At 40.2% G+C, this 14,166-nt stretch overlaps 1 protein-coding gene across 1 annotated transcript; it reads right to left on the reverse strand.

Annotated features, from left to right (window-relative positions):
• Positions 1-633: 633 nt before the first annotated feature.
• On the reverse strand, positions 634-4,938 carry LOC138024896 (tetratricopeptide repeat protein 28-like). Its single transcript, XM_068872090.1, has 2 exons — positions 1,787-4,938; positions 634-772 (listed from the first exon to the last, which is right to left on the reverse strand). Exons 1-2 carry the CDS (start codon positions 4,869-4,871, stop codon positions 705-707), a joined length of 3,153 nt encoding a protein of 1,050 aa, XP_068728191.1. The 5' UTR covers positions 4,872-4,938; the 3' UTR covers positions 634-704.
• Between the last annotated feature and the right edge of the window lie 9,228 nt (positions 4,939-14,166).

Consider the following 14,166-nt stretch of genomic DNA (forward strand, 5'->3'; position numbering starts at 1 on the left):
GAACAACCGGGCCCTGGAAGTTTCCTTAAACCTGAAGTTTGCCCGATACAAAATTCTAGTCATTTTACCTCCAATGTAGACTAATTACGAGGTAAGTCAGGTAACTTTCATCTCGTTATAAAATTCTAGAAATTTGCCTCAGAAATCGCCCATTAAAAAAAAACAAAACTTTCTCTGTGGCACCGCCTTAGAAAATCCACGTTTCTGTGTTAATTAAGTTCGAGTCTTAAAACTTTCTATGTCTACTAATTAGGAGATCAGGTAATTTCTACTTTCTTAGGTTTTTAGCTTCTAAAAATTTACCCACGACGCAGGCTACTGCAAAAAAAATTACGACTTTCAATAAATTTCGGGTGCATTGAAGGAAAAAATCGCACTGAAAACTCGCCATGATTCACGCAAAGTGGTTAGATTATGTACTTTAACAAGACTACCGCTGGCCAAACGTACTGTTTTCGGAACGGTCTCCCTAAGAAATGCACGTAACATGAATATTAAAAATCCATTTTCGGATTTTAGCAAAGATTCGCAAAATCCGCTTTTGGATACAAGAATACGGATTTAGATTTTTCCAAAGAAACACCCTAAATCTACCAAACTAGCAAAAAAAAATACGTATCTTTTGTCTGCCTTGACCGTTGATGAGGTTTGAATGCCTTAACCCTTTCAATAACTCATATAATTATCTTTAATCAATTTTTGAATTAAAGAAAACGGCATACTGTCGCATCAGAATCCAAGAAATAGCTTTCGCAGCTTTCGGATGCCGTTTCTGAAAAAAATAGAAAAAAGGAAAGAGAAAAAATAGTGGGTTAAATGGTGATTAGGAATTTCGTTGATTCATAAATTAATGAAGAAATTGTTTTTATGGATGACACTGTTTGTAAATAATTACATGTGATACGATAAAAACGATGAAATGGACAAGTGATCCTCTCACTTATCTGGACAATTTAAGTCCTTCTCAGGAACAATTAAATGAGCCCAACAAAATGACCTGCTACAAAATGTGTGGCTTCATAGCTCAGTTGGTAGAGCATTGCACTTCCATCGAATCCTGTTTGAGCAGCTTGAATTTTTCAGGTGTCTTAAACAGAATTCCATAAATTATCCAGAGAAGTGCGAGGATCACTTCTACATTTCGTCTAAAACCTCCACTAGAAAATATACATTCCTTTCATTCATTCATAACTGCATGAACAATTAACAATTGTCTAAGTGTCCCTATGACACGTAGACTGTAAGCCTTCAATATCTAACTTCGCTTTACACAGGTAACCGGAAATTATACATTCCTTTCGTTCATGAGGCTTACAGAACCCAAACAAAACAAATGAATAAACATGTTCATTCAGCTTTACTTTGTTTGTGTCCTCCACGCCTCGCTGCCAAGCTAAATTTTAATGTCGTCATTGCGTGTGTCTATATATAATAGCAAAAACTGCTATTCAACGAAGTGTCCCCGTGACATGTAGACTACAAGCCCTCAATATCTAACTTCACTTAACACAGGTAACCGGCAATTAGTTACTTCGTGTCAGTGCATTGCACGGTTCAAACAGTTATCTGCAGAAAGGAATGTACCCGATGCAGTGAATGCAGACAAAAATTATTTCAGTGGCTAGCCTAAAGACAGTTTGTGAATGAACTACATTGGCTACCGATTTTGAAAATATTTCTCTGCGAAGAACTTGTTACTCTCCAAAACTTGGGGATTACAAACCTGTCCAACGTATGTCTTTTCCGCAATAAAAGAATACCTAAGGTAGATTCGAACAGCACTCACCATTCTTTTTAAATTCTTGTTGCCCAAATTCAAACGTAACATCATCGCCAATTAGAACAAATGGTGCCCAGTATTTTATTGCAGAATACTTCTTTGACTCCCGAAGAGATTTCATACCATGATGAAGAGCTAAACTTGCACTTTTTCTATTTGCCAAGTGTCGATAGAAACTTTTCATGAACAGAAATGTTGCCTCATCATCGATTGCCCAGAGTGACACCAGAACAGACCGGGCACCAGCACACAGGAAAGCTCTGGCTATTCCCACCACACCCTCAGAATTCACCTCTCCCCGGCCACTGTGACAAGAGCTCAGAACAACCAGTCTTGCCCGAAGACCAACTGCATGAACATCGCTCATTGTTAACATGAAATCTTCCTTTTCTGGAATCTGGGATGTGCGTTCAGGATTTGGGGCCAAAGCAATTTCTCCAAATTTCGGATCTCCATGTGCCGCAATATGAACTAAAGCAACTGACCTCATTCTTTTCAGAACCTCAACTTTCGTTGCATTTCTTCCAGTGAGAGGCTCGGTCTGCAGAAGTTCCCCAATCATCTCTACCTCTTGTATCGCGCACGGCAACTGTTCGGCAATGGGTTCACCGTTTTCGTCAGTGACTTCTTTTAACCACGGATCGCCCACAAGCAGAGCCTCACTATTACTGTAGAAGTCGTCAGGTGCACTTGCGATCAGTTTTAAAGCGGTCAACGAGGGAACGGTACGGATCCTGACAGAGTCACTCAATGCAGAATAGGGAGCCAAACAAAATGGTCCATCAGGAACAAATACTAAGTCATCACCTTGAAGCAAATCTGCAATGGGACTGATTAAGGCATCATACATAGGCTGCAAAACGTTATCAACGGAGAGGCTCAAAAACTGAAAGGTCTCCGCAACAGCTTCCCTACTGCAAGGGAAGTCGCTGCGTAGTGTGTCAAGCGTGCGATTCTCACACCGGACAACAGTTCCCACACCAATCTGTTTCAAGGTAGTTTCCATCAGTGAATCGGCACTTTCATTTTCGATTTCCTTTTGCCTAAAGGTTATTCCGCTTCCTCTTCTCAGGAGCCAAAAACTGATAGTGTTCCCTTCAAGTGCTGTGAAAACTGTTTGTGTAGGTAAATATTTCATCACAGAAGAGATAGTTTCCTTCGTCGCAAATGCCGAGGAAACGTCTTCATCAACGCTAAACTTCACCTTCAAAATGTCTGTCAAAGCCTGTGCTCGTCCTCGTTCAGCAGCATACAAAGCCTCATCAACCTCTCCATTCTTTAAAAGTGCTCTCCACAGAGCTGTGTATGCAAAGTGATTTGTGTCACGAAAGCTTATTTTCCATGCATCTTGTGACTGAAGAAGACGCCTTGTTTCATCGAAATGTTTTATGCTTCGACGATAAAAATTAATGGCGTTGCACAAGGAGCCTGAAAATTCATGAACACCACCAAGGGCATAACAAGCGATTCCCTGTCCCACTAAGTCCTCCGTTTCCTCGGAAATAGTAAGATTTTTTTTGTTAAAGAGAAGAGCATTTTCAAGCTCACCCCTACTGAAATACGCACCACCGAGATTGCCATAGGCTCTACCCTCCCCGGCCCTATCCCCTAATTCTTTTGCAATACTAAGATGTTGCTTGTGGTACTCTATGGCTTCCTTTAAATTGCCCAGACTGTAATAAGCGTTGCCGAGATTACCATAGGCTGTACCCTCCCCGGCCCTATCCCCTACTTCTTTCGCAATGCTAAGATCTTGTTTGTGGTACTTCAGGGCTTCCTTAAAATTGCCCAGACTGTGATAAGCGTTGCCGAGATTGCGATAGGCTTTACCCTCTCCGGCCCTATCCTCTACTTCTTTGGTAATACTAAGATCTTGTTCATGGTACTTTATGGCTTCCTTAAAATTGCCCAGACTGTGATAAGCGTTGCCAAGATTTCGATAGGCCTTACCCTCGCTGGCTCTATCCTCTACTTCTTTTGCAATACCAAGAGTTCTTTCGTGAGACTCTATGGCTTGCTTAAAATTGCCGAGTTTGTAATAAGCGTTCCCGAGATTACCATAGGTCATTCCCTCCCCGGCCCTATCCCCTTTTTCTTTCGCAATACTAAGATCATGTTTGTGGCACTCTATGGCTTGCTTGAAATTGCCGAGACAGCAATAAGCGTTGCCGAGATTGCCATAGGCTCTTCCCTCCCAGGCTCTATCCCCTACTTCTTTCGCAATACTAAGATGTTGTTTGTGGTAGTCCACAGCTCGCTTAAAATTTCCAAGATTAAGATAAGCGATGCCGAGATTACCATAGGCCATTCCCTCCCAGAACCTATCCTCTACCTCTTTTGCAATACTAAGACCTTGTTTTTGGTACTCTAGGGCTTGCTTAAGATTGCCCAGACTGGAATAAGCATTGCCGAGATTGCAATATGCTCTACTTTCTCCGCCCCTATCCCCTATTTCTTTTGCAATACTAAGATCTTGTTCATGGTACTCTATGGCTTCCTTAAAGTTGCCCAAGTTGTAAGAAGCATTGCCAAGATTGCAATAGGCTTTTCCCTCCCCTTCCTTGTAACCAATTTTTTTCAAAAAGCTTAATGCCCTTGTGTAATTTCTCTTGGCTTGTTTAAAATCAGCCAAATGAAAATAACAATCGCCCAATTCAAAATATGCAATACCTTCCCTTTTTCTGTTTCCCTCTTTGAAGTACTCTATGGCTTGCTTTAAATTTCCAAGACAGCGATAAGCGTTGCCGAGATTGCAATATGCTTTTGCCTCCTCGTTCCGATCCCCTACTTCTTTTGCAATCCTTAGTTGTTGCTTGAAGTACTTTCTGGCCTTTTTAAAATTGCCCAGGCTGTGATAAGCGAGGCCGAGATTGCCACAGGCCTTTACCTCTCCACCACTGAAACCTATTTCCTTAAAAATACTTAATGCTTCTGTGTAATCCCTCTTGGCCTGTTCAAAATACGCCAAGCCATAATAATAATCACCTAGATCGAAATATGCATTACCCTCCCCTTTTCTGTTTTCCTCTTTTCTGGCAACTCTAAGCTCTTTTATGTGCTGCTCGAAAACGTTCATCTTCTTTTCCGCCATTCTTGATTGTCAGAACCTGAAAGGTCGTCTTTGAAAGAGAGGGCACACCTTGAAGAATAAGAAAGAAAGCACGAGAAATTCAATGCACTGACCACAAATGCTGCAGGTACGTAGCCAAAAAACACCAAAGAGAGCGCACGTCATTATGAGTCTAAAGGAGACAATTTTCTACTATCTTCTTTTTGGTTGATTTTGTTTTTTCAGGCCTTTGTCTGATTTAAACCAAACTTTTAAAGCCTGAATTATCTGCAAGATACAGGCGGATTTAAAGGGTCTAACTTTCTCCACAGCAAACTCAGCCAAAGTAATACACTTGCCTTCTTGTCATCATATTTTCCTGATCATTTCAAAATTGCTGGCATGATACCACTGTTTAAAGCTGGTGGTCAATCATTTTTATGTCGTACAAATTGCTCTCAATTTTTCCTGGATTCTCACTTACGTTGCTTGGGAAAGTTATCTATAACCGTCTTTTAAGTGACTTATTAAATAAGTTACAACGAGGATATTACATGGCCGCGTGGGGAATTAATTTCATTGTCGACTGCGCGAACGAATGCGAGAGACTATTAGCACGAAAATAATAATAACATTCAAGTGCGGGTGGTAGCGCAATTATATACCGAAAAGAACAATGGGAAGGACAGGGAGCCAATGAGGTAAAAGTGAGGTCATCACGGACCAATGAGACACCGCTGATGTCAGTATACATTAACTTAAGTGGAAACAACAAGGCAACATCGGTTTGGCTCGGCAACAAATTCAAAATGGTGCATGACTGCAATAACTTTCTGGGATTGGGGTCACGTACCTACAAAGTGGAGTGAGAACCCTATCGTTTTGAAGCGAGTCAAACAGAATTTTAAAACACACACACAAAGAGCTTTACACGCCTGGACAAGTCCACAAAAGCTTTGTTCTTTTTTAAACTTAATTTGCATACTGGCGACCGAAGCGTGAAGAAGGAAGAATATAGACCAAAAAAATTGTTTGTGTGGAAAAGAGGAGCATTCTAAACTCTTTCACGCTTTTTAAACAAACGTGAACTCCGTTGTTACAACCTTTTTTCAATCTCGCACTTGAATGGAACACAGGTAAATGCAATCTTTTTTTGTAAGAATACACAAGACATCCTTCAGTGCACAGACACAAAGAAAGCCTACTCAACAGATTTGAATAAAGCCTTTTCTGAAAACGCTTGAAAAAAAAAATTGGATTTTGAGAGCGTTTGAGACCGTTGTTAGTATGGTGAAGTGGGGGTTAGTTTCATATCGTATTTCGATATACTTTTCACAATATTTGACGCAGTGAGCAAACAACAATATACATTTCAAACGCTTTATTATTCTAGTGACAAGTTGATATGAACGATTCTCCTTCGACTATTTGATTATCGTAATCTTAAACGGTGACTCTGATAATGCATTTCTGTCCAGTCATACGGAATATGAAGCATTCGAGACCGGACTAACTCGAACGATTTTATTTGCAGAACGCTATCGTTAAGTCAATACAAACACACCAACAAACATTTCAAACGTTTTACTGAATTAACAGAGAACGCTTATCACAATGTGGTATTTGCGAGAGTACTTCTCTTTGTAATTCACTTGCATTTGCTGCATCATTATTGTTCTATTATGCATGCACTGTTTCAACGCTTTTTGAGCGAAAATAAATCACACACGTTATTCACTTGAGTTTGCTGCTTAACAGAGAACGCTTATTACAATGTTATATTTGCGAAAGATAGATTTCTTTAATCACACCTTAATCCAAAAAAATAAATAATAAATAAGTAAACAAAAAGTTCTTTTGAAAACGCACCCTATGTACAACAAAGATAATACATGTACCGGTCAAGCAATATTATGCATGCACTGTTTCAATGTTTTTAGAGCGAAAATAAATCACACACGCCCAAGTGTTAACGTTGCTAGTGAGTGGCTGAATTCACAAAAAGTGCTATAAATAATTATACATGCAGTGCCCGTTTGTCAGTAGACTCGTTAACATGAATAGATTGTACTTTATCTTGGTTCGGCTTTGCGCTCGGAGTTCTTTTGCAGGGCACTTCTTTTACAGCACACCACGCGCGCAATGGATAGATCTTCTAAAAGAGTTACATCCAATGAACCCTGGTCGCTTGTTGAGTTTTTATTACTACATGGACCAATGCAACGCTACATTTACCGAACAATATGCATTCCAGAAAGTGTTATGTGTCACGTACTCGATACATTACCCTTCTTTCTGGTGGATGGTTTGGCATCCAAAAAAGATCTAATCATTTGTTCAACACCATGGGTAGTGCTGAAAGCCACGTGTGTGGAAGCTCATCGCCCACAGTTTCTTTAAGTGACATATGTCAGAGAGTGCGATGTTTAGTTGCGTGTTGCGGTAGCGAAGTTCACATCGAATTGAAAGATCACAAAGAAGAAAATGCAAAAGAAGAAGAAAAAGAAAACGAGGAACCTAAATCCGACGAACCAACTATTACAGAAACTGTAATATGAAGTGGATCGACCATCCGCTTTAGGCGGAGTCGACAAACTGTATCGTGCGGCGCGTCGGTATGGTTTGAAAGGCACGCAAGTACTCGATTGGCTCCGCCAACAACCTGGCTATACCCTACACAAACCTGCAAGAAAGCACTTTCGTCGTAATCGAGTAATTGTGTTTGATATAGATTCGCAATGGCAGGCGGACTTGGTTGATTTACAACATTTGAGTCGGTGGAATCAAGGATACAAGTATTTACTGTCTTGTATCGATGTCCTTTCCAAATACGCACGGGTGGTGCCCTTGAAATCGAAAACAGGAGCCTCGTTGGTGGTGGCGTTTGAAAGCATTTTCCAGGAAGGTCGTAAACCTGAAAAGTTGCAAACCGATGCCGGAACCGAATGTAAGAACAAAACTATTCAAACCTTCCTCAAAAAGGAGAATGTACATCATTTTGTAAGCTACAACGAAACCAAGGTCTAAGTGGTTGAAAGATTCAACCGCACTTTGAAGCAACTGATTTGGCGTATGTTCACTACCAGCGGCTCGTACCATTATTTGGACCAACTGGATGATTTAGTCAATAGGAATTATAATCAAAGCGTGCACCGTAGCATCAAAATGAAACCGGCGGATGTCAACGAGAATAATGCATCAGAGGTCTTGAACAATTTGTATAGAAATCTGTTCAAAAAGCCAACAAAGTATAAATTCAAAGTGGAAGATCAAGTCAAGATCAGTAAGCATAAACGCATCTTTGAAAAAGGTTACTTACCATCCTGGATGGAGGAAACCTTCACTGTTGCTCAGAGACTTCCATGCGACCCACCCGTGTATCATCTGAAGGAAGCAGACGGTGACTGGATTCAAGGCACTTTTTACGAATTTGAGTTACAGAAAGTGATAGAAACCGCAAACACTTGTTTCGTGTTGAAAAAGATTTAAAACGCACGGGACGAGGAGCGAATAAGGAGGTATTGGTACATTGGAAAGGTTGGCCAAAGAAATACGACAGTTGGATTTCGCATAACCAGTTGGTCGCTTTACAACAAACATGATTCAAGATAGCGACTTTTACGTGACACTTCCCATTAATGCAAGCAGTAATGTATTTCTAAAAAATTCCAAGTCCTTCTTTCGTGTAGCGCTACCTCGACAAATCCATTTGAAAGACGAAGGTTGGGAAGTAGGATTGCATCATATCGTGTATCCGCTCTCAATAGTTGACATTACAAATGACTGCAAACATTCTCACATCATGCTGGAACGTCAAGGTGACTCCACACCGTTTGTATTACCCGAGGGAAAGTATCATACAGCATTAGATGTGGCAGAAGGAATGTTACAATGCCTGAACAACGCTGACCCACCATCTAAGATTGAAATCACAGTGGACGACGAATGGAATGTAACGTTAAACTCGCAAATTGAAGGACTTATGATCACACTGTCTACAGCTCGCGAGTTGGGATGGATAACCGAAAACAACGCTCTTACACCCATCGTTCGTTTGAATGCTGCACGCACCTTAGAAAGAAAATATGGTCATGATTGGTTCATCTTACCAGATGGCACATCCATCACATATCCTGGTGTTTACATCTTTCCTCCTTCGCTGTCGCTTTGCTCGTGTAAGCAGAGGCTGCTTCAAGTTCAAACCAATCTCGTGGAACCGTGGCAGGTGGGTGACAAGCGCTTACCTCTCCTACATGAGATGATACCACTGGGCAGTTTTCGAGAAGCACTCCTTGAAGAAAGAGAGCATATTGTGTACCTACCTTTGCGGACAAAGATATTTCAGACCATTGAAATCTATTTGACGAGTGGATACGGTCAAACGCCAGCATTAAACTAAACTATCTTAAACTGAACCAAGACAAAACGGACCTTGCAGTCATCAGTTCCAGATTCCATCCTATGCTGACATTGGTCACATTACTGTTGGTTCTGCATGTATTGCACCTTGTGACTCTGTTCGTAGAACACCAAGGCCAACAAAGTGTTCTACTAGCACCAAGGATGTATCCCTGCTGGTAGATACATACAATATAGGTTTTTTGTTTAATATAATACATAAAGCAGCAGTTAACTAGTAACCTTTGTGGCTTTCTTAATTGGTGTTGATAGAAGAATCCTCCTTACAAGAAGGGGTTCTCTCTCTACTACTTAAAACATTCACTAATTAGCAGGTAGTTTTGGGGGAATATTGTGTGTGTGAATGGTGAGTTGAGGAAAAATCATAGACAAAAGTTAGGGTTAGTCTGTAAAATGAGGGGGAGAAATTACAAAGCAAACTCTCAACCACAAAAAAGGTTAACAAATGAAACAAACTCTGTGTGAAATTAAAAACTTTAATCTCAGAAACAGCCAGATAGTACATGTACGAAAAACTAAATCACGTAGGAGGGATTAATAAATATTTGACCATGAAAATTATTCGTTCTTAAAAATGGGAATAAATAAAGATGAAAATCTTTACACTAAAATCTTCGTTCTTAAAAAAATATATGGAAAAAACTAAAGAAATCCCATGGAATATGAAACACAGGTTCCACGAGGCAAATCCAAAAATCCCAAGGATAAAGACAAGCTGACTGCGAGACCATTAGGCTCGTAAATGGCTGCGAATCTTCAGGGGTAGAGTGCAAACCGAGCAAGGGGGTTTCTAGTTCAGCGCCGGACCTCTAACCAACCCCCTCGTGCCAAGTCAAGAAAGGAAAAAAAGAGAGAACAACAAGTCGCAACCCTGGAGAAAAATCATCACCAAAACCATGGACAAGTTTTGGTTTCTGAAATTAAGGTTTTTAATTTCACACAGAGTTTGTTTACTTAATTACTGGGGCTGAACCTGCTTTGTGAATTTCTCTCCCCTGGCTCATTTTACTAACTAACCCTAACTTTTGTCTATGATTTTTCCTTAAGTCACCATCCACACACACAATATTCCCCACAAACTACTTGCTAATTAGTGAATGTTCTGGTTAGTGGAGAGGAACCTCTTCTTGTAAGGCGGAATCTTTTGTCAACACCATTACGGAAGCCACAAAAGTTGCTAGTGGAAACTGCTGCTATTATTTGTAAATAAACCACTCCCAACTGGACACTCGGTGATCATGACATCAACCACCAGTGAGAAAAGTAATTGACAATGTAGAAGATAATTTTAGCCACCATGGTACTAATTAGCAAGTAGTTTGTGGGGAATATTGTGTGTGTGGATGGTGAGTTTAAGGAAAAATCATAAACAAAAGTAGGGTTAGTTTGTAAAATGAGCCAGAGGGGGAGAAAATTCACAAAGCAAACTCTCAGCCCCACAATAAGGTAAGTAATGAAGCAAACTCTGTGTGAAATTAAAAACCTTAATTTCAGAAACCAAAACTGGTCCATGGTTTTGGTGATGGTTTTTCTCCAGTAGGGTTGCGACTTGTTGTTCCTCTCTTTTTTCCTTTCTTGACTTGGCACGAGGGGTTGGTTAGAGAGGTCCGGCGCTGGACTAGAAACCCCCTTGCTCGGTTGCGCTCTACCCCTGAAGATTCGCAGCCATTTACGAACCTAATGGTGTCGCAGTCAGCTTGTCTTTATCCTTGGGATTTTTGGATTTGCCTCGTGGAACCTGTGTTTCATATTCCATGGGATTTCTTTAGTTTTTTCCGTATATTTTTTAAGAACGAAGATTTTGGTGTGAAGATGTTTCATCTTTATTATTCCCATTTTAAGACCGAATAATTTTCATGGTCAAATATTTATTAATCCCTCCTACGTGATTTAGTTTTGCGTACATGTACTATCTGGCTGTTTCTGAGATTAAAGTTTTTAATTTCACACAGAGTTTGTTTCATTTGTTAACCTTATTTTGGTTGAGAGTTTGCTTTGTAAATTTCTCCCCCTCATTTTACAGACTAACCCTAACTTTTGTCTATGATTTTTCCTCAACTCACCATTCACACACACAATATTCCCCTCAACTACCTGCTAATTAGTGAATGTTTTAGTTAGTGGAGAGAAACCCCTTCTTGTAAGGAGGATTCTTCTATCAACACCAATTAAGAAAGCCACAAAGGTTGCTAGGTTAACTGTTGCTTTATGTATTACGATTAAACAACCAACCTATATTGTATCTACCAGCAGGGATACATCCTTGGTGCTAGTAGAACACTTTGTTGGCCTTGGTGTTCACACTTCACATTACTATGCACACAGATACAATTTGGATTTTATTTTTTAACTCACTAACTTAATACTAACTCAGAGGCAGCTTTGATGGTTTATTATCATTATTATTACTTTGATTCCATAGGTTCTGAATTTATTTATGTTTTTTTATGGATTATTACGTAGAGCGATGTCATTTTTCAGTTTTTTAGCTTTAAAATTTAGGGGATTTTTTTCTGGATCCACCCAGAGAACAGGTGGTTTGACACCTGATAGGTTTTTTTTTTTTCCCCACGATTCTATCCAAAAGAACGATTAATTAATCTGTACACCTGATCGGATTTTTTTCCAGGATTCATCCAAGGAACGAATGATTTTGTACATGCTTGACGGCATTTTTCCTGGCTCCATCCAAAAGAACGAATGATTTTACTGCCGCAATACACCCTGGATCAGAAGCTACACAATCTCACTTATGCTTCCATTTTTTCTGGGTCATTGCCCCTTCTTTAGCTTCCTCGTTCGTACTAGTATTTTAAATTGCTTTGGGCATTCCACGATCCATGTTTTGTTATACTGGTTCCCAGATCTACTCCTTCTCACATCTCGTACCCAGGCCATGTGTACAGTTTTTGGGCGTATTTGAATTCTTTTGTCGCAAGCAAGGCTGACGTTTACAGGATACTTCGCAAAATTTTGGAGCAAGGGGAAATTTTTGCCAGCTTTTTCTTCCATGTAAGTAACCAGGTATCCTTTTTTTCTTTATTTTAAACTATAATTTTGCTTCAGAACTTCCATGATACACATGATGAGTTGTGTTTTTGGTAAGAGTTACTTTCCATTTTTGGTTAATCGACTTGGAAGCTTAGGTCGTGTTAGTCTGTCCATGGTTTTTAGTGCTGGTTTTTGTCCAGAGTTGCGGCTTGTTGTTCTTCTCTTTTTCCTTTCTTGACTCGGCACGAGGGGCTCGGGTAGAGGTCCAGCGCTGGACTAGAAACCCCCTTGCTCGGTTGCGCTCTACCCCTGAAGATTCGCAGCCATTTACGAGCCTAATGGTGTCGCAGTCAGCTTATCTTTACCTTTGGGATAGTTTGGATTTGCTCGTGGAACCTGTGTTTCATATTCCATGGGATTTCTTTAGTTTTTTTTTCATATATTTTTTAAGAACGAAGATTTTAGTGTAAAGATTTTTCACATTTGTTATTCCTATTTTTAAGAGCGAATAATTTCCATGATCAAGTATTTGTTTCATCTCTCCTCCCTTGATTAAGTTTATCGTACATGCACTGTCTGGCTGTTTCTGAAATTAAGGTTTTTAATTTCACACAGAGTTTGTTTCATTTGTTAACCTTATTGTGGGGTTGAGAGTTTGCTTTGTGAATTTCTTCCCCTCATCTTACAGAGTACCCTAACTTTTGTCGATGATTTTCCCTCAACTCACCATCCACACACACGATATTCCCCACAAACGTCCTGCTAATTAGTGAATGTGTTAGTTAGTGGAGAGGAACCCCTTCATATAAGGTGGATTCTTTTGTCAACACCGTAAGGAAGCCACAAAGGTTGCTAGTGAAACTGCTGCTGTTATTTGTAAATAAACCACTCCCAACTGGACACTTCATTTATGGCCATTGTTAACTAGTACAGCTGTTATTATGAGTACGTGATCATGGCATCAACCACCAGTGAGAAAGTGAAGATAATTTTAGCCACCATGGTCTTCCCTTAACATTGAAGTGACACAATGAAACCTCTATTCAGCTCAAATGAATGCCAGGAAATACTGTAAGCAGAATGGAATTGTGCCCCTTGCAACGGGGCTGTCATTAAGGGCCGGGGCAGGGGATTTCCCCCGGCTACTTTAAAATAGAAACAAAAAAGCTTCGAGAAAGTCTGCATTGAGAATAAAATATCTATGAAAGAAAATGAGTGAACTGAAATTCCTGGAACACGCGAAATCTCTGCTTTACAATAAAATTAATGTAAGCTGGAATTCGTCCACAAAAAGTTTAAAGACCTCCGTTGTGAAATGTCAACGTCAATGTAGGAAGGAAGCCACAAAGGTTGCTAGTGAAACTGCTGCTATTATTTGTAAGTAAACCGCTCCTCACTGGTGGTTGATGTCATGACCAGATACTCATAATGACAGCTGTAGAAGTCAACAAGTGACCATAATCGAGTGTCCAGTTTCGGAGTGGTCCTAAAAGATCTATTACCAGGTCTTAACAATGGCATTCTGGCAATGCTCTTGGCTTCAATGGCTTTTGGTGGATTTGGACACGCAACCAACTGAAAACTTATAGCAGGATTTGCAGAAATTTCTCCGCTGCCTTATCCATACAGGACAACCATATTTTGCTTCTCTGATTTTGATTTGTCCTGACAATTCCCAAGTGTCCCTCCCTCATGGATCAAGGCAATTGCTTGAGATCGTAGCTTGCTTGGTAGTACAGTGCGGGTACATCTTTGGACTACTTTCCCACCTAGTTTACCTTCAGCTGGTGCGTAAGCCTTGCATTCCTCTAATCGACCAGTTTTGAGTGCCTTTTTCAGAGCTTTCAACTCTTCATCCAGTGCAGATGTGTCCTCAACTTCTCTTGTAGTGATACACTCCCCCACTAACATCAGCGTAAACGAAAAA

Source organism: Montipora capricornis, chromosome 11 (genome assembly GCF_036669925.1).
Source record: "Montipora capricornis isolate CH-2021 chromosome 11, ASM3666992v2, whole genome shotgun sequence".
NCBI classification, from domain to species: Eukaryota; Metazoa; Cnidaria; class Anthozoa; order Scleractinia; family Acroporidae; genus Montipora; species Montipora capricornis.

Coding starts and splice junctions, on each gene's coding strand:
- LOC138024896 (XM_068872090.1), bottom strand. CDS start 4,871: ATGGCGGAAAAGAAGATGAACGTTTTCGAGCAGCACATAAAAGAGCTT. Junction 773..1,786: donor ACAAGAATTTAAAAAGAATG/GTGAGTGCTGTT, acceptor TATTTTTTTCAG/AAACGGCATCCGAAAGCTGC.